General features: G+C 35.5%; 1 protein-coding gene across 1 annotated transcript; it reads left to right on the top strand.

Annotated features, from left to right (window-relative positions):
* Positions 1-14,813: 14,813 nt before the first annotated feature.
* Positions 14,814-27,343, top strand: CD1H11orf58 (chromosome D1 C11orf58 homolog). Its single transcript, XM_047877048.1, has 5 exons — positions 14,814-15,023; positions 20,092-20,175; positions 23,130-23,190; positions 24,801-24,910; positions 26,304-27,343. Exons 1-5 carry the CDS (start codon positions 14,961-14,963, stop codon positions 26,532-26,534), a joined length of 549 nt encoding a protein of 182 aa, XP_047733004.1. The 5' UTR covers positions 14,814-14,960; the 3' UTR covers positions 26,535-27,343.
* Positions 27,344-27,386: the final 43 nt, after the last annotated feature.

Below are 27,386 nucleotides of genomic sequence, written 5' to 3' on the forward strand. Positions count from 1 at the left end.
TTTGATTCTCTTGATCTTCTAATTTGATTTAGTACCTCTCTCCACATCAATCAAACCATCATCATCTAGAATCCTTACATTTTTGCAATACCTTGCTTAGGAAAGATCTATTTTCCAGAACTGAATTAAAAAACAGAACAAAAATATCATGGCACTGGTAGATAAAGCCGTTGAGGACATCTAACTTTCTACAGTTAAGTTAGTGTTTGGTGTTTGTCTTTCCCCAGAGAAACAGCTTTTGATTAATGTGTTGTGGTGGATAGCCCACAGCAAGCAAGGTTCTTTTTTTTTTTTTTTTTTAATTTTTTTTTTCAACGTTTATTTATTTTGGGGACAGAGAGAGACAGAGCATGAACGGGGGAGGGGCAGAGAGAGAGGGAAACACAGAATCAGAAACAGGCTCCAGGCTCTGAGCCATCAGCCCAGAGCCTGACGCGGGGCTCGAACTCGCAGACCGCGAGATCGTGACCTGGCTGAAGTCGGACGCTTAACCGACTGCGCCACCCAGGCGCCCCAGCAAGCAAGGTTAAATGAAAATATATACTTTCAGTAAGAATTAGCAAAAAAAAAAAAAAAAAAAAAAAAAAAGAAGGGACAGAAACAACATCAGAATAGATAATACTGATCCCCTCTGCTCAAAGCAGAAAGTACTACATTATTCAAGAATGTTATAACAGCTAAAGGAGTTTATTATTAGAACACTGCTTAGTTTACCCAAGGTAGTAAAAAAGAAAATTAAAACAACAGTTCAATGATTTTGAAGTTTTACTTTTTCCAGCCACTCTCAGTTCTCTGAGGGGAAAAAAAAATTAGCAAAAAATCAACTGCTTTTCCCTGTATCAAATAGGTAGTGAGAAATTCTAGAGTCCTAGTCACCAAAGAGTAGGGCTATGACATTTTCAAAAATAAGCATTAATAAGTTTAATCAGTGTCCACATACCAATTTTCTCCTGGGAAAATTCAAATGCTTCATATTAGAGATCAATTCATTCTGATAATCATAAAGGAACTGTTAAAATTCTATAGTCTGAGCAAGTGGAAATATAAATTGGTACACATACTTTGGAAAACCTTTCCATGTTATTTTCTACTTACTCCTAAGCATATACCCAACAGTAATGCATCCACATTTATATCAAAAAACTTACATAAAATTTTACATGGTATTGTTCATTATAGCCCAGAGTGGAAACCCATACACCCATCAATAGGTGAATTCATACAGTGTAATACTACACCGAAATAAAATGAACCAACCACTACTACATAATGACAGTGATGACAGTGATGATTCTCACAAATATAACACTGTGTAAGAAAAGCTAGATGTAAAAGAATACATACTGTCTGGTTCTATTTTAAAAAAAGCTTATGTTAGAAACAAGATAGGAGACCCCAAATGGAGTCACTTATGCTAAGCCCCCCATCACCAAACCAAGACTTAATTACAGTTTTGACCTCTCTCAAAAATGGAATCTTAAACCATTTAAACAAGAATCACCTGATCTAAGTATTAGGGAGGTAATCTACCTGATAGACCCCTCACAATCCATTTTTTGCTAGTAAAACTTCCTTGTTCCTGCTCCCTTCTGCCTGTAAAAATCTCTCCTTTTGCACAGCTCCTCCAAGCTCCATTTTATCTGCTAGACTGGATACTGTCTGATTGAAATTGATTTTCACTCAAATAAAGTCTTACAATTTTTAATATGCCTCGATTTATATTTTAACACTAAAACAGGGGTGGTTAATGCATGTTCTTAGAAGTCAAGATAGCTATCTTTGGGGAAAAAAGAGAAGGTAGTCAGGTGGGAAGACTTAAGGGGCATCAAATATATTTTATTTCTTGACCTGGGCAGGGTTACATAGATATACTTATTTTGTGACAATGAACTATACAGTTATGCTTTGTGCATTTTTCTACATGCCTATTAAATTTCAGTTAAAAGTAGGTGAAGGAGATTAATAGGTACAAACTTCCAATGATAACATAGATAAGTCACAGGGATAAAATGTACAGCATAAGGAATATAGTCAATAATATTGTAATAACTATGTGGTGACAGACGGTGATTACACTTGTGGTATTTTGTAATATATACAATTGTTGAATCGCTATGTTGTACACCTGAAACTAATATAATATTATATATCAAAAAATTGCCAAATGTAGAAGCAGCAGTAGCTATTGTAATATTAATAAATAAACAAATTGGGTTCAAAAAATAAAATAAAATTCCATGGTCAAAAAAAAATTCTGTGGTCATACTAAAATTTTGTTTTATATTACTAATTAAATTAAGATTTCATTTGGTATTTAGAAATATGTGTTAAATTGAGATTTGTTTTTTAAAGAAAATTTTATCTTTAACCTAACTTTCACATTTTTTAAATTCACAGAATTACAGAGCTTCAGAGATGGAAGAAACAGAACAAACTAGTTTGGCTCTGAAAGAGCTTGGGTGACTTGGCAATGATTAAATCAAAAGCAGTGATGGGACTAAAATTCAGAACTTCCATATTACATTGCAGGACTTTTAAAAGTTTATTTATTTATTTTGAGAGAGAGAAAGCACACAAGCAGGGGAGAAGCAGAGAGACAGGAAGAGAGAGAGAATCCCAAGCAGGCTCTACACTGTCAGCACAGAGTCTGTATCACACCAACCATGAGACCCTGACCTGAGCCGAAATTAAGAGTCAGATGCTTAACTGACTGAGCCACCCAAGTGCCCCTATACTGTAGGACTTAAAACTTTTTAATTTAAGAAGAGTTAGACTCCAATACAGAGATTTGGAATCCCTCTACAATCTTGATGGTTTATAACGCTAAAAGGACAAAATCTACAAGTTACTGAATGTCAGTCCTTTATTTTTCCATTTCATTTTTAATAATAAATAAATCATAAAATGAGGGAAAAAAGGCATATCTAGCCTTTTGGTGAGGAACTTTATAAGAATTGGCAATCCATGTCCTTTGAACATTTTTTTTAAAACTTAACTCTTTATGATGACAGATATAAAACATTTGTGTTCAGCCAAATACCGTGTTAAAAACAGAATAGTCTCAGTGCATATTGCTTCTTTCTCTTTTACTTTTTCTAACATGTTTGTAAACAAGTGTAAGAGTAATAAAATCAAGAGGTGTTGATTCCTAATGGAAATGCACCTACATGTAAGCTGCTAGCAATTCAGAAGGTCCAAGGATATATATAACAACTTACTCTCTTTGTTTCCTTCAGACTTCGAAATATGGCAATTCTTCTTGGTTCAAATTTTTTTTTTTTAAAGAAGCTGTTCCCCTGGCTCAGAAATTTAAAATAGGCTATGGGGTAATATCTTTTATATCTGGTTTTTTCCTGTTTAATTTCTTTTTTTTTAACTATTTGTTTTCCAGGAGGGGGAGGAAAGAGTTCTATGAAAAGCTTTCATAACAGGTTCAAAAGTATAAAAGCCATTTCAAGCTCCAGACATTTGTAGCCTTTATTTCTTTAGTCCTTGAAAGGGCTTTTTAAATGTTAACAGCTAGGATAAGACTGTTTTCCTATACTGATATTCCAGGCTTCTTTTCCTTTGTAATCTTGTGTTCTTCCCCACCTCATTCCCCAATAACCTCCATGCCAGCTTCTTTTTAAAAACAAAATAAACAAAAACAAAAACAAAAAAATATTTCATCATGATGTATATACAAGCAGACTTCTAAGATCCCAAACAGCAGCTACCTCTTATAATGTAGAGTATTCAAACATTTTTGCTTCAATTTCTTTTATACTTGGTGATTTCATATGCCTATTTAACATGATTCCATGTTAAAAATAATGACATGTCTCCACAAAGTAATTAGAGTTAAATAGCTAACAAGAACCTTTGTTAGCTCCCTTTCCTTTGAACTGCTGAAATACAATCTTCAGAAACCAAGTGTCAAAAAAGGTGTTCATTCATACACTCTTAAGTTAAAACAAAAAAGGCTTAAATCAATATAGATATAGTATTATCCTATTCAAGAAAAAAATTACATAAATAGAAAAAATAATTCTGAAACACTGTATTCCAAGGCTTAATAATGATCATTACTTCTGGATGGTGAGACCATAAAATTTTTTATTTTTTAACTTTCTTCTTGCTTATGAATATATTTTAATTCATCTTATATGTACATGCATTGTTTGTGATAAGGGAAAATATTACCCTTAGTTTAAAAAAATAAGTTTTGCTTTATTGCTTTTCAGCATATACAGGTACTTCTTAAAAATTCATATATATTTATATTTAACTATATGTGCATTATAGAAGTAGATAAAGATTCTAAAGTATAATTTCCAAAATAGTAAAATCATGATTCTCATGTAAATTCAAAAAGAACATGAATCAAAATGTTAAGTGTCAGATTTCATTTCCTTATTAATTAATGAGGAAATCATGAAAAAGTGAAAACCAATTCATAATAGAATTTGACTTACAGAGATTTATATGTTCTACTGAACAAAATCCATTTGCATTGGCAAAAATAGGAATCATGTGCATTGTTATAGGCATAAAACACCTGCAATGTTTTCAGTTTTCTATAATTTAACTTTTATCCTTACAGAGTTGTAAAATAGCCTACTCAATCAAAGATGATCTAAAATGCGCACTCATTTAGGATCAGATAAACCCTTCAGTGTCCCTAGACATTCAGCATTCTCTTGAAAGGAAACTCGGTAATCACTTTTGTCCATGCCCAAGTCTGACAAATTTTTCAAATATATTTTACTAATCAGTAAACTAAATTAAAACTGTTACAATTAAAATATAAATTCCTTGAGGGCATAAAGAATAGAGTCTCTTTCTTACTTATGCCCTGGAAATGTTTAGTAAAGTGTTCTGTACTTAACATGTATACAATCAAAGTATATCACAAAATGTTTGAGGTAATACTTTAAGCTTTAGAAACTTCAGACCAGTTTAAATGATGGCACATTAATAAATTATAAAAACATCATGAAATACTGACACACAAAATAGGAAAAAGTGTAAGAAATTGTGAGTAATTTATAGGTATGCAATATAAAATCACAATTGCAAACACAAATTCCATAAAAAGAACAAGCTGTCAAACCAAACATGTCCAATTCGTGAGTTTTTCCATGAGTAACTTTCAAAGTTGAGAAAATTTCAAGGGAAAAAATCTTAAAACTGAGAAAATTCCATCTACTAAACTAAATTTCCCTCTCAACTAAGAAATCATTGCCATGATCTATAATTTTCTAGAACTAAATCAAAATCATAGAAGCATAGTTTGATGAAGAAACTGAGACCCAAAAAAATTTGTGACTCTCCAAGTTCACACAATTACTTAGCTATTCCAAAATACTCGTTAACATAGAAATCATAATTCACAGTAGTCCTACATTACATAAAACTAAATCATAAACACAAAAGTATTTTAAGAATTACTAGAGGGGCACCTGGGTGGCTCCATCAGTTAAGCGTCTGACTTCAACCCAGGTCATGATCTCACAGTCCGTGAGTTTGAGCCCCGCGTTGGGCTCTGTGCTGACAGCTCAAAGCCTGGAGCCTGCTTCGGATTCTGTGTCTCCCTCTCTCTCTGACCCTCCCCCGTTCATGCTCTGTCTCTCTCTGTCTCAAAAATAAAATTAAAAAAAAAAAAAAAAACATTAAAAAAAAAAGAATTACTAGACACAGTAATCAATGAATGAACTACTAGACACAAGCACATTGAGGAAATCCTTCATTTTGTAGGTTATCTATTGTCTTGAAAGAAAAGAATTCTCTCTTGGAACTAAGCATCCCAAATTTGGAAGAAATGGATTATTCTCAAGTTTTCACTCAATAAACATCATGTATACCATGTGAATTAACTTTATGTGTAGCAATATCACACAGAAATTAAAAGTATAAATACTAGACTTAGACCAGGTATCAGCTCCACTAATTTCAGATGTGTGATCTTGAGCAAGTTACTTAACTTTTGTATAATCAATTTCCTTGAGCAAGTTAATCTATATACACCTCAATTTCCTCATCTGTAAAATGATAAAATAGTAGGACACACCTGCATGAAGATTATATAAATTAACATATATAAAACAAGGAAGAAACTGGGCCCAAAGTAAGCATTACCATCATGATTGCCAAATCAATGGTTCTAAAAATGTGGTTTGGGGACACCTGGGTGATTCAGTCAGTTGAGCATCCAACTCTTGATTTCGGCTCAGGTCATGATCCCAGGGGTCATGGGATGGCACCTCACATCTGACTCCATGCTGGCACCATGGAGCCTACTTAAAATTCTCATTCTCTCTCTCTCTCTCCCTCTCCCTCTCCCTCTGTCTCTTCTGCCCCTCTTCCCCACTCACGCACTCTCTCTCTAAAACAAAAAAAATAATAATAAATTTTAAAAATAAACAAAATAAAAATGTTTGCAGACCAACAGTAGCACTGGAAACTTGTTACAAATGTAAGTTTTCTCACCTATCACAGTCCTACTGAATTAGAAGCTCTGGGGTAGAACCCAATAATACAGACTCACAAAAAGTCTTCCAGGTGGTTCCATTGCACACAAAAGTTTGAGAACCACTGATGTGAATCAGTAAGATTTTTATCCCTTTCTCTCTGGACTTATATAAAGCCTTTAGTATATATAACCATTAGTATACTTGATACTTTACACACTTCATCTTTTGTCACAAAATTACTCAAAGATTTGGTTTCAAAACTGAAAGCAACTTTACATCCAGTAGGGTAGTTACAGCCAAAAAGACAGATGACAGGTGTTGGCCAGAGTACGGAGAAATTGGCCTCTTCATACATAGCTATTGAGAGCATAAAATGGTGCATCCACTTTGGAGAACAGTCTGACGATTACTCAAAAAGTTAACCATAATCACATGACCACAGCATATATCCATGAGAACTGAAAACATGTTTCCATAGAAACTTATACATAAATGTTCAGAGCAGCATTGTTCATAATAGCCAAAATGTGGAAACCCAAACGTCCATGAAGTGGTGAATGCATAAACAAAATGTGGTATAGCCATACAATAGGATCTTATTCAACCATAAAAAGGAGTAACATATTGATATGTGCTATATAACATGAATGAATCTTGAAAACATTATGATGTGAAAGAAAGCAGTCACAAAAGACCATGTGTTTGGGCACCTGGGTGGCTCAGCAGTTGAGCATCCAACTTCAGCTCAGGTTATGATCTCATAGTTTATAAGTTTGAGCTTTAGGTTCTCACTGCTATCAGTGCAGAGCCAGCTTCGGATCCTCTGTACCTCTCTCTCTTTGCCCCTCCCACCACTCACACACTCTCTGTCTCTCAAAAATGAATAAACATTTAAAAAAAAAAAAAGGCCATGTGTTGAATGATCCTATTTACATGAAATGGCTAGAATAAGCAACTCTATAAAGACAGAAAGTAGATTAGTAGTTGCCCAGAGCTGGGTCAGTGGAAGGAAAAATAGAGTGACTGCTGATGGATACAGGGTTTCTTTTTGGGGTGATAAAAATGCTATAAAATTGCATTTTGGTGGTAATGATTGTACAACTCTGAGACTATATTAAGAAACATCTGGGGTGTCTGGCTGACTCAGTAAAGCATGACTCTTGATCTCAGCATATAAGCCCCACGCTGGACGTGGAGCCTACTTTAAAAAAAAAAACAACAAAAAACCACACATTTAATTGGGTTCTTTAAATAGGTGAATTATGTAGTTTGTGAATTATATTTCAATAAAGCTGTTACTTAAAAAGCCTAAAGGCATATGCCAAAATATTATTGATAGAAATATACATAATATAAAAACTGATGTAATAACAATAATCTGCACCTAAACCCTAAATGATACTATCCTGGAATTAAGGGAGGGATTAACAGGGCAAAAGGAGAGATGCTAAATTGTTCACACATATAGGAAGTCATAAGACAATGAGATATTATTGTTTTACTCTTGACTAGAGTAAAAACTAAAATATAACAATTAATAGTATTAAATACAATAGTACTAAATAGTATTAAAAACAAAATGTATATCCCCCAAATTACTAGAAAAAATAAATTAAAAGGAATTACACCTAATTGTTCTTACTTCATTACAATTAACTGTGACTACTTCATCACTATGACACTATGAGTGATCTTTATTTCTTCTTTATACTTTCTTTTCCACATTTTTACAATGGATTTATCTTTGTGTGAGTCTGCTTATCTTTGTGACTCTTTTTTTAAATCCACTTTATTCATTTATGGTTAATCTTTTAATAGGTTAATATAGTCAGACAATTTAAAATTCAAAAGATACAAAAAGTATGGTGAAAAGTCTCCCTGCCACCATTACACCTCAGCTCCCCAGCCACCAGCACTCCAAACATGGAGTCTACAAATACTATCCATTTCTTGGGTATCTTTGTGGAAATATTTTATGCATATATATTGACTCTTTTCTGCCTTTTTAATACAAATGCAGTAAAACATATACTGTTTTCCACTTTGCTTTTTTTATCCCACAATATATCTTGGAGATTATCTCTTATCAGTACTTACAAAGTTTCCTTTTTTTTTTCACTGTTTTGTTTTTTATTTATTTTTATTTTTTTCATCATAAGTGTACTCTTTTTTTTTTAATTTTTTAAAATGTTTTTATTTATTTCGAAGGAGAGAGCGAGACAGAGCATGAGCGAGGGAGGAGCAGAAGAGAGGGAGACACAGAATTTGAAATAGGCTCCAGGCTCTGACCTGTCAGCACAGAGCCTGATGTGGGGCTCAAACTCACAAACTGCGAGATCATGACCTGAGCCGAAGCCAGACGCTCAACTGGCTGAGCCACCCAGGCGCCCCGATAAGTGTACTCTTTAATCCCCATCAACTATTTCACTCATCCTCCCACCCACCTCTCCTCTGGTAACCATCAGTTTGTTCTCTATAGTTAAGAGCCTGTTTCTTAAGGTTTGTCTCTTGGTTTTTTTCTTTCCTCGCTTATTTTGTCTTAAGTTCCACATATGAGTGACATCATATAGTTATTTGTCTCTCTCTGGTTGACTTGTTTAACTTAGCATTATACTCTCCAGCTCTATCCAAGTTATTGCAAATGGTAAGATTTCATTCTTTTTTATGGCTGAATAACATTCTATTGTATGCATAAATACACCATATCTTCTTTATCCATCATCAATCGATGGACATTTGGGGTTGTTTCCATAGTTTAGCTATTGTAAATAATGCTACAATAAACATAGGGGTGCATGTATATCTTTAATTTAGTGTAGCATTTTGGATTTTTTGGGTAAATTTCCAGTTGTGTATTACTGGGATCTTAGGGTAGTTCTATTTTTAATTTTTGAGAGTTTCCTCTTTCCTTTTCATAGTTACATGGTGATCTAGTCTATGGATTTACCATAATTATTTAGCTAGTCTCATACTGACAGATTACTTTTATATTTGGCAAGAACAACAAAGTAATTTGAGAATAAGCTAGAATGTTCTCAAATTTTCTCCAAAACAAAAAACAAATTAAAAAAGTGGGTATCACCATTAACTTAAAGTCACAAATTCTCTTTGATAACAACTATTGGAACATTGCTGCTTTTTGTATATAAAGGTCTTATGACCACAGGGCGCCTGGGTAGCTCAGTCGGTTAAGCATCTGACTTCAGCTCAGGTAATGATCTCAAAGTTCATGGGTTCTAGCCCCACAGTGGGATCTGTGCTGACAGCTCAGAGCCTGGAGCCTGCTTTGGATTCCTTGTCTCTCTTTCTCTGCCCCTCCCCATCTCTCTCTCTCTCAGAAATAAACATTTAAAAAAATAAAAAAATTTTTAAAAGATGACCAAATTAGAGATACATATCAATAATTTTATGGAAGCAATTTTATAAGCAAATACATTTGCATTTGCTGTTGCATTCTCTATTTTTTAAGTTTCTAGGTATGTGTAAAATAATCAAGCCAATATTTATGTCAATTCAAATTATAGTAGCAATGTGATAAATGTACATGTCCCATGAACAGAATGGGAATTCATCTCATCATCAACAACCATCATCAATCACAAATATTTATTTTTTTATAACTTGTCTTCAGTATTCTACATTAGGCTCTATGGTTCCCTCTATTTATATGATGCCTTTCTTTTTATTAATCAATTAATTTATTAATTTAAGAGAGAGAGAGAGAGCACATGTGCGAATGAGGCAGGTGGCAAAGGGAGAAGAAGAGAGAATTTTAAGCAGGCTCCACACCCAGCACAGAGCCAGACAAAGGGCTCAATCTCAAGACCATGAGATCGTGACTTAAGCCAAAATCAAGAATCAGATGCTCAACCGACTGGGCCATCCAGGTGCCCTTATATGATGCCTTTAAAATCAGCTTTAAGATAAGTTTCCTCTGAGTCTCCCAATTGAACAATGAATTCTTCAAGTATTTTTCCTTTGGCTTCAATGATACTTAACTCTCCCTGTCCCACATCTATCTTTTAATCTTTTAATCTCAGGCTCTTCCTAATTATACCCTTAAATGTTCTCCCCACCCCCCACCCCCCTTTTCCAAGGACCTCTTTTCTACATGATCACTGAGTGAGCTCAGTCACTCTCCTAGTCTACCAATCATCTCTAGATTGGTGATTTCCAAATTTATGACTTCTCCTAACTTTGAAGCCCATATTTCTAACTGCCTACTAGACAGTTCCAGTTGGTATCCCACTAATACCTTAAATTTAACATGTCTAAAATTAAAAAAAACTCATCATCTTACCACATAAACCTGCTCCTCTCTGACCACATCCATTCATATACTAATACAACAAAAATTTGAGTCATGGTTTATACACAAATCATGATGTGAAGCTTAAATTCTACTCAAAAGGTTCTTAGATAGTATATAATAGTCAGCAAGACTTATATCTTTGTTCATAGCTCTATTATAGCACATATACTTTTATTCTAACTAGCGATGGCAGACTAACAACATAAATAAAAGGTAGAACCAGAAAATGAGATGGAGGGGCACCCAGGTGGCTCAGTTCATTAAGCCTCAGACTCTTGGTTTTGATTCAGGTTGTAATCTCATGGTTGTAGGACTGAGCCCATCCATGCTGATAGTGCGGAGCCTGCTTGAGATTCTCTCTCCCTCGCTCTCTACCCATCCCCTGCTCTCTCTCTCTCTCAAAAAAAAATTAACTTTAAAAATTTTAAGAAAAATAAATGTAAAAAAAGAAAGAAAATAAGACGGAGTGGATGATTGAAGTCAGAATACAGACCCTCAATTATAGGCCAATTATAACAACTTTACCAACTTAATTCTGTACAAAATGGCACTTTCTGAGCAGGAGAATCTCTACATTCCATTTTCAGATGATGAGCCTGGTTATGGTGCATAAAATGGATTTAACTGGGAACTATTAGAGCATGGGAAAAGGTTACTATAAATCAATGAAACAGAGGATTTGAACCTGAACACACATAGTGAGAGATTCAAAGTCAAGGCTTTGATCAGCCTGGATTTAATTAGCCTATAGAGTTTTGTTGAGAATATGATACTTCTGTGCTTATCAGATTTCAGTTTCATAGAACACTAACCACTCCTGAATACATGCCCCACCCTTCTTCCACAGTGTTTTAGGGTCTGGCTCAAAAACTTTCAGGGAAGAATTTCCCCATTTCCCTCAGCTAAAATGAACTGCTTCTATAGCATTAAAAAAAAATTCTTTTTTTCATTTTACAGAGCGAGTGAGCAGAGGAGAGGGACAGAAAGAGAGGGAGAGAGAGAATCCCAAACAGACTCCATATGCTGAGCCACACGCGTGGCTGGATCCCATGACCCTACAATAATGACTGAGATGAAATCAAGAGTCAGACACTTGACTGACTGAGCCACCCAGGCACCACCTATAGCATTTTGTCTGTGACTTACTGGTGCCACTTAATCATTCCTCCCCGACCAAGCTGTAAACTCCTTTAGGTAAGGGATTATACATTATTTACTCTGGGTTTCTTCAAATTTAGCACAATGCCTGACACATACTAAGCACACTATGTAAATGTTGATTTATACTGGCACAGTGCAAAGTGCATGGGTTTTTGGAGTTAGACAGACTTAAGGACTAAATCCTCCATTAGCCATCCACTCATTAGCTAACTATCTGATCATGGGCAAACACTTAACTTTCCTTAAGTTTCATCCTTTATAAAATAAAAATCCTTGGAAATTGTTGTGAAGCTTTGAGAAGCACCTAGCAACATGTAAGATGCATAATGGATACTCAATAAATAGTAGTTATAACAATGGCTGCAGGAATTTTTTTTAGTCTCAGATAACACAGTAGCAAGCTTTTTGTACAGAACATATTTATCAGAACTTTTATGTATTCTTTAGGTTTGTTAACCATGTTCAGTTATGACTGCTTTGGGTTGAGGGAATATTAATGTACACACTCAACATTTATGAATGCCAACTACATGCTAAAGCATTGGGTATATAAAAAATGAAAAAGGCATGGTCAGGAAAGTATTTTAAAGTGCTATTAGTAACAGGGCATCCATCCTCTCCTTGTCTCCACTACCCAATAAAGAACATTTCTAGGCTTCTAGGACTTATATGAGGTACCACTCTGTTACATTATATAACTTCATACTTCCTGTATTAATTCAAAAAAACTTATTAACTACTCTTTGACATGCACTGTGACAGAAGATACAGAAACAAAAAATTAAGATGGAACAGTCACAATCCTGAAGAACGTATTTCAGAGTTATACCTGGGACAGAGTCTTCTTGTCTTTACAAAATAAGGAGTAAGGTTATTACTGAGTTTTTGTGCCATATATGAATTCTATTACACTAATATTTCATCCTTACCCATATAGCCTTCTGTATACGAAACAGTAAAATCTGATAAAATGATCCAGTCTTTTTTATTTCCTATGTTACTCTTTGGCTTGTGATCTTGATTTATGACAACTTGAAGATTTAGTCATCCAGGTGCCAACAATTCTGGTGAAGAAATAAAAGACAGGTTGCTAGCTCATTAAACTCTTCTGGACTTTCCCCAATTTAAGTTAGAAGTATTTAGTAACTACTAGCCTTATTGATAGTCCTTTTTTACTTCTGAATTCTTTTAGCAGTTCCAAAATACCTATTCGGCCTCCCCATTTGTTTATTTATAAAGCTAAGTTATAAATTGTATGTGTTTATAGTCTGTCAAACCCTTTGGATGTAAACTGTAGTCCATCCTAGAAAATTATGTAAATTAACTGTAATTTCATTGTTAAGTATATTCACAAAATCTTTGTAGAATCAGTTAATATATATTTTAATTCATAGTAAACAACAAATAACTACTTGGCCAAAATACTTTTTCTCCTCATGGGTTTACTCTTCCCCTCCTTGATTTATGTTTTATTACCACAGATCTAATTGATTAAGGTGCCCTTGCTTGGTTATAAAATATGAGTGAGGGTTTTTTTCACATAACCCTAATTAGCATTGTTATTTCTTTGCTTCCAAAATAAAGGAGCAAAATTTGGATATATGACTGCATAAATTAATTCTCTTCCACTGGTCACAGTTCTGTAAATGGTACAGGGATCATATGAAATCTAGAAAGGTAAAACCATTTCTACACAGCCAGTCAAGCTAGAGTAATTGCTAAATTCAGAAGCTAATTGGCAGTTTCACAGGCTGCTCTCATCACCAAAGTGCACACTAAAACTATACTATCATATGATTTACTGATTTTTGCTTAAAAAAAAAAATATCGTTCAAGGTCAGAAAGCTTCAGAGTAAGTAAGGACAAGGATCCTGACAGAATGTTAGGGTTGAAGGTAGCCAGATTCAGGCCTAGTCAAACATTCAGATACCTTAATACTGCATGAATGAATCTTCAGTATCTGAATAAAATCTTAGATACAGCACTTTCTGAGTAGACTAGTGGCCGCTGGGGTGGCAGGGGGCGGACCTTTCGGGGTCTTGGAACTAGACAGAGGTGATAGTTGCACAACACTGCGAATGTACCAAAGGCCACTTAATTGTACACCTTAAAGTGGTTAATTTTGTTGTGAATTTCACCTCAACGCACCAAAAAAGCTTTTTTGAGGAACATAAAAGATACAGGGCTTTCTGGCTGAGACGGACTCCACTTGGTGAAGGCCTCAAAGGTACAATGCCTAATTACCAGCAGGGAGGGTCACTTCACACAGAGATGTGTGTACAGCTTACAGAATTCCCTCAGGTGGACCCAAGTTTCAATAATAGCCAATTAACTAGCACCACACTGAACTCATTTCAGTGAGAATGAGATAGCGGCAAAAATATTCATCAGAATCTTCTAGAAAGCCGCACCGCCGATCACCTAGAAATCCCTTAAGAGCAATAGAGAACGCCCGGATGGAAACAGTAGAAGCCATTTTTTTTTTAAGGGTTTCGTTGCGGGTGGAGGGTATCCGTGAGGATTCAATAATCTCCAAACATTACACTTAAACTTCGGTGCTTAACTATGACAGACGCTCTGTCAGTAGGGCAGCATCTCATAGTGAAAACCCTCTTTCTGTGGCGACGAAGCCGCTAAGGTTTTTTCTGTGGCAACGAAGCTTTAAACGAACGCTCACCGCCATACCCATCCGCGGGAAAGCTCCCTCCACCAGCCCATGAAGGCGGAGCTTCAGAGGGCACTCCCGCCACACAGCGCGATCTGCGCCGCTGAGCTTCCTGGGAATTGTAGTTTTAGTTGCCCCATCCATCCCGTACGTTCTAGTCGGTATGGATTGAGCCGGAAAACTACAACTGCCAGAGTGCTCCGTAGTGGCGAGTAGCCGCGGCGGTGACGACTGTGGCGGAGAAGGCCTGGAGGGGGTCTGCGTTCTGGAGTGGCGCTGCTTGGGCCCGTGGCAGGTTGCAGGCTGCTGGTGCTGGGGCTGAAGAGAACGGCGAGTGGGTTCGGTGTTGCCCGTCCGGGTCTCCGCAACGATGAGTGCTGCCAGGGAGTCCCATCCGCACGGGGTGAAGCGTTCAGCCTCCCCAGACGACGATGTAAATAACAATGGCGGAGTGGATGAGGGTTGAGGCCTACTAAAGGCTGGGGTTGGCCGGGAAGGGTGGATTAAGCAAGAGGAAGCGTCTGAGGTGGCCCGAAGGGGGAGGGCCGAGGGGGAGGAACCAGAAGAATGACTGGGAAATGTCTCCCTTCCTTAATTGAGTGTCGGAAGGTTTAAGAGGTCTACACCCTAAGAGCCAGAGACCTGCGTAGGAAGGGGGTTCGAGAAAGGAAGTCCTAAGAGGGTCGAGTAGCTTATTTGGGGGCTGATGAAGCTTCTTTGTCGGGCCTTTCTAGTTAGGATAGGGATGGCAGGATCCTCCCTGTTTGAGGTTTAAAATGATCCTGTGACAATGTCAAGATGTGGTGCACGTTTGGACAGATTTTCCGGCCGTTATTACTTTTGCAATGTACTATAAAGAGTAAACGGAAAACAGTATTGAACCGAATATTGTACCAGGGGAGTAATTTCGTACTGACGCATGGTGGCGAGGTCTAAGATGTTAAGACCTAGAAGCCCATTTTGATTTCAGCCACCTTTCTCCCCCCACCCCCCAACCCGAAGCTTGTCAGCTTAAATAGCAAACCATTCCTTAAAGTAATCCATTAAATATTTACTGCTATGCCAGGTGTTGGGAATTCAAAAATGAAGGACGGTGCTTGTCCTTAAGTCTTTTTGTGTATTTGTCCTGGCTCTTAGCGCAGTGTCATGGAGACTGCAGTAAACGGAAAACTAGGTCCTTCATACAATGAATAAACGCCTTGGGAACGTTGGTTGAGAAATTTTGGGGCGCGGGGGGCATCGAAATGCCATTTTTAAGGATGATAAAAGGACGACATCTAGTTTTCTTTCAGTTATTGTTTAAAGCACTATTAATTTCTGAACATGTAGAGTTCTTTATTTCTATAGTGCAGTTCAGTGCCTTTCATAATACCTTCCTTGGTGAACCATTAAAAAGCTCATTAAAGACTACTGTTGTATACAAGTTGTAGCAAATGAGACGATGTTAAGACCCACCCCACTTTGGATGGGTGGTGGTTGGTGTTAAGACTAGAATACCAAGGTCCTTAAATTAAATTTAGCTCTGCAGAAAGATTAGTAATCAGTAAAGATTTGGAGGTGAATAATTACATAATGAGAGATTTTTTTCATGTGCCATGTTCTTACCTGCTTCTGGCTTTAGATCTTGTTAATATGGCAATCCATTACTTGTCAGGCATTTGTCTAAAGGCATTTGAGTAACCTGGGTGCCATTTTAAAAGCTATTACAGTGTTTTCCTCGTGGTATTTAACTGTGGCACCTGTTTTGCTAGACTCAGAAACAATCTTTTAGCTTAACAGAAAACTCTTGATGTTAGGTAATTTAACAAAGTTAAAGGGATTAAGTAATTAACTCTAACAGCTTCTGTCTGATGGGATCAGTTTAAACTAGATGACCTTTAAGATCTTTTCCAATTTTATAAGCATTGTCAGTTGAAGGAGATGGTTATAGTTGCAATTCAGTATTAGGCCCTGCAACTTTAACAGACTCTAAAAATGATTATGTTGCTAATTTTATGTTAAAGTGCAATAGAGTCACTTGTCTTTTGATAGTGTTTTTTTTTTTAAGTCAGTTTCTTTCAGGTGAGTATTTTACTGGTAATTGGGAGTTATCTTTAAGTACTTCTTTTAAAAATATTTTAAATGCTGTATACAGAATTTTTAAAATATACTTTTGAAATACATACCTAAATTGTAGAAAATCAATTATAATTAAAGTTGTAGTTGGTCATCAATTTCTAATGAGCATCCATTGCATGTAAAAGATAAAGGTTTTTTTTGTTTTTTTGTTTTGTTTTGTTTTTTGCCTACTGACCTCACATATTAAATGAGGGTAACACATTTTGAGAGATATTAAAAGTAGGTATTAAACATGGAATCCAGCTCTAGGAAAATGCTGACAGTGTTAGAAGTAAATTCTAAGAGTTACTAGCAATATGTATTCAGGAGGAGGTAAATTGACTGTAATTCTGTACTAAAAGGTTTTAAGGGTAAAGAATTTAAAAATGGCCTCATTGGTTTGAAGAAATGAAAGCTATGTAGGAAGTAGGAGGAGAGGGGAAGTTAATTGTAGTAACTCACGGAGACCCTCTAAGAATCTATCAGGCACCCTTGAGCTTTTGAGAATGCAGCATTCGGGCAAGGTACTTGGTATTGTATGCTAATGTCTTTGAAAGGAAGAACCAGGACTTGATTGGAAAAAACATTAGGAACAGATATTGTAAAGGATAGGATTACTTATGTAAAGACATTGAAGATACTTGCTCTTTTAATAGAAATGGTTCAGAAAAGTTTTGGCTTTTAGACAGTTTTGTTTTTACCTTGATTCCATAACTTTTATAACTGTAGTTCAAAAAGTACTTCCACGTATTCTGTCCCATTTGATCATGTACGATATGATGTGGAAAGAGCAAAAAACTTAAGGCAAGAGGATCAGAGTAAGCAACTTAAGTTTTTAAGTCCCTTTGCCTCAGTGTTCTTATTTATTAAATGGATTCTTGAGAGAATGGAAGTGAACAGTCGTTTGTAAGTTGTAAAACACTATGCAGTTCTTGGGTTTTGTTATTAAGATAGTCTTTTAAAGAAGTTTCTTGGGGCGCCTGGGTGGCTCAGTCGGTTAGGCGGCCGACTTCGGCTCAGGTCATGATCTCGCGGTCCGTGAGTTCTAGCCCCTCGTCGGGCTCTGTGCTGACAGCTCAGAGCCTGGAGCCTGCTTCATATTCTGTGTCTCCCTCTCTCTGACCCTCCCCTGTTCATGCTCTGTCTCTCCCTGTCTCAAAAATAAATAAACGTTAAAAAAAAATTTTTTAAAAAAAAGTTTCTTAATGTAGATAAGGAATGAAAACTAAGAAATTAAATGCCAGGTCCAGGCTCACAGAGAGCAAGTGATGTAGTGAGAATCAGAACTTAAGCTTCACTAGTACTTTGCCTTTTATTTCTTAACTATGTTCAGCCAGAAATAGTTAAGAATTAACTGGCTTATAAAAAGATATGAGTTGTCAGATGGAAAGTAGAGCTCTGCAAGTTAGGTAGCCAAAATCATGAAAGCATATAAGCTCCCAACCAAAAGGAATTTAAAGGACCATCAGTGAGTGTCCATTGTTGTGCAAATACTTTAACTTTCATATCCTCAGAGAAATGGTCACCATCATTTCTTTTATATTCTGTAAATCTGCTATAGATAATTCCCAGAAGAATAAAGACAGCAAAAAACAATTTTATTGAAAATTTTAATATGAATGTAAACATAGCAAACCCAAATTTCTGTTACACAGTTTCCTGATTTTCGTGACATATTTACCCAAAATGATTAGCAGCCTCTGAATACAGCTAACTACTTGTCAGTTGTGTGTAAAACTGGAACATATAATTTCAGATTTTAAATTTCTAATAGATTTTAGTTTTATTATTGTTTGCAGTTCTAGCATTTGCATCATCAAAATACAATACTTGAAGAATTTAAACCTTTGTGCTCATGATTTTGTGTTGAAAATGGGGGTTGTCATCTTTGCTCCATATTTTTAAACATTTTCATTTTTAGATTATAAACTCAATTACAAAGTTGAATCCAATGAATGTTTTCATTTCCACATTTCTTCCAGTCACCTTTGTATACATATCTGCCTTCAGCACTGTCCAGTTTCAAATGCTATCAAGTAAATTTTGGTTATAAATACCATAAGAGATGAAACAGGCATACATATTTTTAGAAAAACAGGATAGTTCAGGCTCTTATTGCACAGTATTGCAAGATGAAGTCCTCCCTGCTGAATGACTCTTTAGATAAGAGTGCCATATTTTTTTGTCTTTTTTTTTTTTTCTTTCTTTTTTTTCCTTTGTCTCTTGTTGATTCCTGGGTTGGAGAAAAGTCATCTAGTGTTTCATCATCCAAAAATTCATAGTCTAAGAGTTTTGCATATACAGTTAATTTTGCCATTGTTAGTTTAGGGTACACTACCTACCATTTTGCATTCATTTTATTCATCTAATAATTGTGAAATGACTGCTGTCAGTTTTCACTTTTTACCCAGTTGCCATTAGGAGTAGAAGTGAAAATTTTTGGACTCTCAACTCTGTCCGTGACAGCTAGAAGCACACAACAGAGGAGTGATATCTTGAAAGATGATGCAGTACTTTGGACAACATGAGAAAACTCTTCTACCATTTTTCTGTTTTCTTATTTTAGTCATTTTTAGCATAGTTGGCAATAACTAATGAATCATAATGAAATATTTCCTACCTTTGTTTCAAAATGTAGGGAAAAATATGATCACTAGGATTCCGTAATTCTTAGATTTGTAAAAGGGCTCAACTGACCATTTGATAATTATAGGGTAGAATGAGTTTTACTGTTTTTTAAAATAAGTTTTCCGTTCTTCAGAAGACCTTTAGGAAAGAATTGATAAGTCTTAACATATCAATCCTCACAGATAACTAGAACTGCACAAAATAGAAACTGAAAACCTAAAATTGGGTCCATTAGATTCTGATGTTACACTGTTCTTAGAATATCACTAAAGCCCAACTAACTCCAACTAACAACTGTGGCAGCCTCTGGGTTCAAAATCCTAGGTACTCTAGGGCCCTGCAAGGCTTCAAGGTAGTAGGTCTCAAAGTGTGGTTCCCATGTCAACATCAACAGCATCATCTTCACTTAGGAATTTGTTAGAAATGAAATCCTTGAGCCCCACCCCACACTTACTAGATCTAAAATTCCTGGGTTATAGCGTAGTAGTTTGGGTTTTAATACACCCTCCAGGTGATTCTGATAAATGCAGACTTTTGAGAATTCAGAGCTCTGGCTGCAAAAGAACTAAAGGATTCTGCTTTGAGGTAACAGAAAAGGAGTATATTTAAGTTTGAATATGATGTATGTGCTTAACTTCCTAAACAAAAACAGTGAGCCCTGTTTATAGTTAAAAATGACAGGGAGGGGAAAAAAAACTCATTGGGAGTTATGGGTAGACTTTAAATATTTAAGTATTTATTGTGCAAAAAAATTAATTGGCAAATTTCTTTTGCAGCTTGGATCTAGCAATTGGGAAGCAGCAGACTTAGGTAATGAGGAAAGAAAACAAAAGTTCTTGAGACTTATGGGCGCAGGAAAGGTAAGCATCAAACAGTATGTATTTTTTAAAGTCTTTTCTGTGAAAGTAATACCCTTATTTTGTCTGTTGAGTGACCCAGACAATATATTTGGATCTCATTTTCTTGGTCTGCATTATTACTTTTGGCTTTGGGAAACACAGCTGACCTAACCAAACACTTAAAATGTATACTATTTCTGAACCACTTATAGGATTCTCAGTGCCACGGGGCAGTAAGGCTTAGAGATTGAACAGAGAAAAACTTTGGTTTGAGGAGATTGCAGTGGAACAATCTCCACTTTTATGATTGGCTATCTGTTAGCCTAATGATTTAATAGAAGGTATTTCTGGGGAGACCAAATGGTAGTCCTTTCATATTTTATAGCTCTCGCCAGCCTTTGACGTAGTAACCAAGCTTTTATCAAAAATTTAATTTTTAAAAAAATTTTTATTAATGTTTATTCATTTATTTTGAGAGAGAGAGTGCAAGCAGGGGAGGAGTAGAGAGGAGAGAGAGAATCCCAAACAGACTCTGCATTGTCAGCTCAGAACCTGATGTGGAGCCTGATGTGGAGCTCGATCTCATGAACTAAGATCATGACCTGAACTGAAATCAAGAGTCAAGACGCGCAACTGAGTGAACCACCAGGTGCCCCCAAAACTTAATTTTTAGAATTTTCAGTATAGTTTGAAATCCCTTTCAGTTTCATTATCACAGTAGGAAATACAAGCCATGGGTGCCAGGAAAACATTAGTGGAGAAAATACCTCTTGTTCCTAGCAATAATTTTTACATGCAAATACAGGTATCTCTAGGTATTTATTTTGTATAAAAAAGTAAATTTATTTTCCTAACATTGTCCCAAAAATCTTTGTGCAAACCAAATGTGGATAAAATAAGAAAACTTTTCTCTTTTAAGCTCGTCAACAGGGCGCCTGGGTGGCTCAGTCGGTTAAGTTCATCAAAACTAAATTCTGCGCTTTGTCTTTATTCATACAGGGATTCATTCATATATTTTACCAACAATTTTTTTTAATCCCCTCATTGTTGATGGACGCTTGGGGTTTTCCACTCTTTGGCTCTTATGAATGGTACTGCTGTGGACCTTTGTCTACAGGTCTGTGTGTGGACACACATTTTTATCTTACTCGTTAACCAACAATTATTGGCTGTCTACTCTGTGCCAGGTACTGTATACTAGGTCTTGGATCACATAGATCATTAACATGTGTTTAGAGCCTTCATGTACAGGAAACCAGATAATGTAGAATTATAATTGCTGTGAAAGAACTGTGCACCTATATAGTGCTGTGAATCAGCAGACAAGGGTAGCTAACTGCCTCAATGGTACAAGAAAGCATTCCAGAAATAGAATTGGTAAAACGAAGAGGAGTTAGCCAGACTAGAACAATGGGGTTCAGGGTAGGGAGACATCATGCAACACAGTAAGGCCTAAATAAGGATTCATTTGTATAATATCTCATTAATTCAGATTTCCCAACAATTTTGTAATTTATTGGGGTGCCTGGGTGGCTCAGTTGGTAAAGCATCCAACTCTTGATTTTGGCTTAGGTCGTGATCTCACAGTTCATGAGCTCAAACTCCACACTGGGCTCTGTGCTGATGGTGCAGAACCTTCTTTAGATGCTGTCTCCCTCTCTCTGCCCCTCCCCCACTCACATGTATGCTCCCTCCTTCTCAAAAATAAACATTAAAATTTTTTTTTAATTTGTAATGTATCTTAGAAAATAGTGTGAAGTTACTCTTAATTCACGCAAATAAAATATTTGCTAAGAGTATGTAAAGTAATAATTTAGGGGGCATACTCAACCTAGTAGAATGAAAATTCTTCAAGTATTTAGGAAGAATCCCCTAACATAAAGTGTATGAAATTTAGCTACCAGTAGTCAAATATATCTCATTAAAATTGGGGCGGGGGGGAGAACAAATCAATTAAGAAGAAGAAATTTGGCTACTAGTAATTCATTTCTTTAGCATATGTTAAATTCTTTCCTAGAAAGGCCAAGATTGTAGCTTTGATCTTTTATATAGACTGTTTAGATTTATTCTGTTTTGTGGCCACCGAGTATATTTATATTCCTAAGCCTAGCCAGCTACCATGAGTATTTTACTGGTCAGAGGGAGAACCAACTGAAAGTATAAATAGACCAGTGCACTACTGTCCTCATCCTCAAATAACTTGATGCATTATATATTTTCAAATCTTGTTAATGGGGTGTCTTCTGCAATCTAAAGAAGCAGTATATTGAGTCATTGATCTATATGAACTATAAAGAGTGGGTTGTAACTGGTAATTGAGAGTAATTATGTAGCCTGATAATTAGTACTGTTGAATCAGGATTTATTTTTATGTTTTATAGAATTAGATTATTTTAAATTCTGTTCTTTTTGACAGTTTAAGATAGGGTATTTATTGTAGTCAAATAGCTGGATATTTGATTGTGATATAGTGATTATTTTTATTTTGTATACTCTTTGTTTATTATAAGTCTGTCAGTTACTTCATTTTTATCTAGCTAAATAATTTCATTTGTTTTCTCCGTATGAGATGTGCCTGAGGATCAGAAAGAGGAGGTGGGAGTGTTAAAGCAACCCATTAATTGGCCTTTTAGGAAAGAAAATGTTTATATCGACTCAATTTTTTAGTTTTCTATCCTATTTGATGAAATTCCAGCATGATCTCAACATACTCTCTACTTCCTTTCTCTGCTCTGTGTATTTGTTTTAATGACACAAGCTTCTAACATACTATATATTTGTTTATTGATTTCATTTCCCTTCCTTATCTCTACCTTTGCTAGAATGTAAGTTCTATAAAGCTATGGATCTCAATTTGGTTCTTTTTCTTTGCTGTATCCCAGAAGCCTGGAACAGTGTTGGGCACATAGTAGACACTCATAAATTATTTTAAATTAGTGGTCTCAAATTCTAGTATATTTTCTACTTTCTTACAGAAAGAACATACTGGACGTCTTGTTATAGGAGATCACAAATCAACATCTCACTTCCGAACAGGTAAGAAAGTAAAATGTAATTTAAGAGGTAATGCTAGATTTGGAATATGAAATATTTGTATGTATTTCAGGATATTCTGACTTGTATAATTGTATTCGTGGTTAAAATATTAGAATTGGAAATGTATATGTAAACGTGTATATCATGTAACAATTAACATATACTTTAGTTTTTAAATATTTGAGAGTATATATCAATGATATTCTAACTAAGAAACTTTTTTCTGTCTTCATTTTTACTGATTTATAACATTTTAATTATAGTGAGGTTTTATGACATATAATGCCAATTACGGTATGTATTGAATTTATGTATTTTATTTTATAAATCATTTAACGTATGGTGTTCTAGTTGGTATATTAAACTGGTTTTGAACTTATTCACTAAGTTTTATTTTGAAATCCTTAAAGAATATAAACTTGTTGCAAAGCCTGAAGAAATTAACTTTTAATTTTAGATAAAAAACCTTTCAAGTAAAAGCCGAAAATGAAGAGTTTGGATTTGAATTCAGGCTGCTGTCAAATGAAATTTTCTCCTACTTAAAATTGACCCTAATCTTGGACATTATTAATAACAGGGCATAATGATCTGGATCATATTTAACAAATCTTCTAGTTAAATTATTTAAATTCACCTTATACTGACCTAGAATATGTAGCACATTTTTGAAAATTAACAGGTGTTTCATTTTTCTAATGTTAAACAATTATTTTAAATTGATTTGCATAGGTAGAAAAGGCAAAAAGAATCCCTGAGCTTTGCAGAATGGAAAACTATTTAACTGTTGCATTTATTCTTTAAAACTGTAGAATTTATGAATAAAAATAATGCAGACACTACCATTTATGATTAAAATGAAATTTCTCATTTACAAATTAAAATGGCATACTCACAAAGCTTTGATGGCATTAGTAATGCTCTAGTTCTTGAGTAGTGAGTTCATAGGTAGTTTAGTATACTGCTTCATAATTTACATAAGCCACAGTATATATAAAAATAATGCATCAAATGGTATGTAATAACAACAGAATTTTAAAGGAGTTTATGTTGCTTCAGTAAACTGATATGTAAGAAAGTAGAGCCATTACAGTGTCATTTTACTTATCCATTCTCTGAACAGAGTTGCCTGCCTTTTCATTGCTTCTGTTCAAAGACAGAAGCTTTTGTTTGTTGGTGGTTTTTTGAATGTGGGAGAAAACTCTAACTTTCAAGAGAACGGTTAATTTATTAGACTATAAATAAACTATAACACATCTAAGGCCCAAAGTTCTTAGTAATTAGTATTTACAGTATCTGAACTTCAGTTTTGAGACTGTGGGTCTGGGTTTAAGTTCTCACATAAAAAAATATAAGTTCTTCATCTTTCATAAACACTTGTAGTTTAGAGGGTTGGTTACTAAAGAAGTAATCATAAATACATCTTTCAATTATTTTATGCCTGTTAGGTAACTACCTATGGTATAGAGAAACCTATCCACAAAATTCATTATAAAATTAGTCACAGAGAAATCAGCCCTGAATATAATAGCATCTGTAATATGGGTTTTTTGTGTAATCAAATGTTTTTATTAATTTGACTGAAACATAACCAAAGTACACTGGACATGCAGGGGAAGAAGACAAGAAAATTAATGAAGAACTGGAGTCTCAATATCAGCAAAGTATGGACAGTAAATTATCAGGAAGATATCGACGACATTGTGGACTTGGCTTCAGTGAGGTAGTAATTAACATTTTCTTTAAATGGGAAGATAATTTCTAAATTGATATCTTTATATCTGTTAGGTTACTCTAGCAATTAAGAATCCTATGTAGAGGGGTGCCTGGGTGGCTCAGTCGGTTGAGTGTCCGACTTCAGCTCAGGTCATGATCTCACAGTTCGTGGGTTCGAGCCCTGCGTCAGGCTCTGTGCTGACTGCTCGGAGCCTGGAGCCTGCCTCTGATTCTGTGTCTCCCTCTCTCTTTGCCCCTCCCCTGCTCACGCTCTGTCTCTCTCTGTCTCTCAAAAATAAATAAGTGTAAAAAAAATTTTGGAAAAAAAAAAAAAGAATCCTATGTAGAAAGCTTTCTTTATACAGTTACTTAATTTTCTGTATGCCCAAACAGGTCTTTGTAGATAATGGGAAGAGATACTTTTGTGAGTTTTACAAATGTTTTCTGATAGAAGCTCACTGTAAATTCTACTTAGATACATCAGGGCATATCTTTAATAAGCATGAACAACATACAGGTTAGGGGAAGTATTTCCTGTAAATACTAGTTTAGGAGATTCTCTTTTTTTTTTTTTTTTTTTTTCCAATGTTTATTCATTTTTGAGAGAGACACAGTGTGAGCAAGGGAGGGGCAGAGACAGAGGGAGATACAGAATTTGAAGCAGGCTCCAGGCTCTGAGCTTTCAGCACAGAGCCCAACGCAGGGCTTAAACCCACAAGCCGTGAGATCATGACCTGAGCCAAAGTTGGACATTTAACCAACTGAGCCACCCACGCGCCCCTCTTTCTCTATTTTCCATGATCCTTATTCATAATATAACTACCAGTTAACTACTCCAAAGTAATATCATACATAAAACATTGATAACTTTTCCACATTTCCATGAGTCCGTGGTTAACTTGCCTTATTTACTTCAAAAAATATATATTGTTTCAGGAAGATATAATATAGTAGCTTTCAAACCAGAGGGAGGGGAGCAGGTGAGTGGTCTTCAGAGCTGTTTCTTTTTTTCTTTTTTTTTTTTGAGAGCAGGAATCCTTGCCCAAGCAGGTTCCGTGCCCAATGGAGAGCCCAATGCGGGGTTTGATCTCCCGACTCTGAGATGATGACCTGAGCCAAAATCAATAGTTGGACGTTTAACTGACTGAGCCACTCAGGCCCTCCGTTCAAAGCTGTTTCTTAGAACAAAATCCTAGTTAAGTCCTAATATGTAAAACATGACAATGCTGGAGTCCTCAGGTCTTCGCTTGGCAGCTCTTGATCATAATAGCAGTCTTAAAACTTGATTTTAATGGCTAGGGAGTGAGCTGTTTTAAGACTGTGACAAAAATTAGGGTCTTTCCCAGTTTTTTGTCCTGGGTAATCGTATTTAAGAAGAGCCTTTTGGTTGATGTTTATAGGTAGAAGATCATGATGGAGAAGGTGATGTGGCTGGAGATGATGATGATGATGATGATTCACCTGATCCTGAAAGTCCAGATGACTCTGAAAGTGATTCAGAGTCAGAGAAAGAAGAATCTGCTGAAGAACTCCAAGCTACTGAGCACCCTGATGAAGTGGAGGATCCCAAAAACAAAAAAGATGCAAAAAGCAACTATAAAATGATGTTTGTTAAATCCAGTGGTTCATAACTCCCAAACACTTAGTCTTTGTATTAAAAGTAAGCCTTATTGTTATAATGCACAGTGGAGGACTGCTTATAGAGCACAGACCTTTGTATTATAATTTTTAAAAAGGCCCTTTTAAATAATTACAAAGAGTGTTTGCTTTCAAATGCCATGGATTACACTTTTATGGGCATGACTATTAACCATTTTTGTAAAGAGTAAGAGTTGTATAAAATAAGAAATAAATACAATACTCAATTTCTTTTCATATTAGCATCATCAAACCTCTAATCTCACCTTTTTACCCCTTCAGATAGTTACGGGGGAGACACTTTTGTGGTAGCTGTTTCATCTTTTTTGTTCCTTCATATTTTTCTCTTATAAGAAGTTTATCTGATACTGTAATGTGTTCATGAAAAGTATTCAGTTATTATACTTTGTTGTAGTAGAACTATTCATCATGGATATTTCTGCTGCCAATAACAGTCTAAATTGTTTGCAAAAGATTAGGTACTTAGTTTACTCTTCCTGATTCAGCTCTACTCTTTTGGACCAAAGCAACATGAGAGCAAATACTTTCACACTGGTTAAGATGGAGTTGCAACTATCATACATTTTGGAATGCTATGATCCCAAGCAGTCTTTATATAATTTGAATTACATTGTATGTTAGATTTTTGATAAATTTGGCCAATTTTTACAGAAGAAATTATTTCTCTGAGTATTTGGTCCTGTTTAGGAATATGTAAAACTGGATTTTTTTTTTTATGGTAATATGTGACCAAAGTTAATTTTCTTCCTAAGCCCTCAATAAAGAAAAGCAGTTTCCCATATTTGGTTTGTGATACCTTCATCCTCATTATCTAAAAATGAGGA

This window comes from Prionailurus viverrinus, chromosome D1, assembly GCF_022837055.1.
Source record: "Prionailurus viverrinus isolate Anna chromosome D1, UM_Priviv_1.0, whole genome shotgun sequence".
Lineage (NCBI taxonomy): Eukaryota > Metazoa > Chordata > Mammalia > Carnivora > Felidae > Prionailurus > Prionailurus viverrinus.

Coding starts and splice junctions, on each gene's coding strand:
- CD1H11orf58 (XM_047877048.1), top strand. CDS start 14,961: ATGAGTGCTGCCAGGGAGTCCCATCCGCACGGGGTGAAGCGTTCAGCC. Junction 15,024..20,091: donor CAGCCTCCCCAGACGACGAT/GTAAATAACAAT, acceptor TTTCTTTTGCAG/CTTGGATCTAGCAATTGGGA. Junction 24,911..26,303: donor GTGGACTTGGCTTCAGTGAG/GTAGTAATTAAC, acceptor TGATGTTTATAG/GTAGAAGATCATGATGGAGA.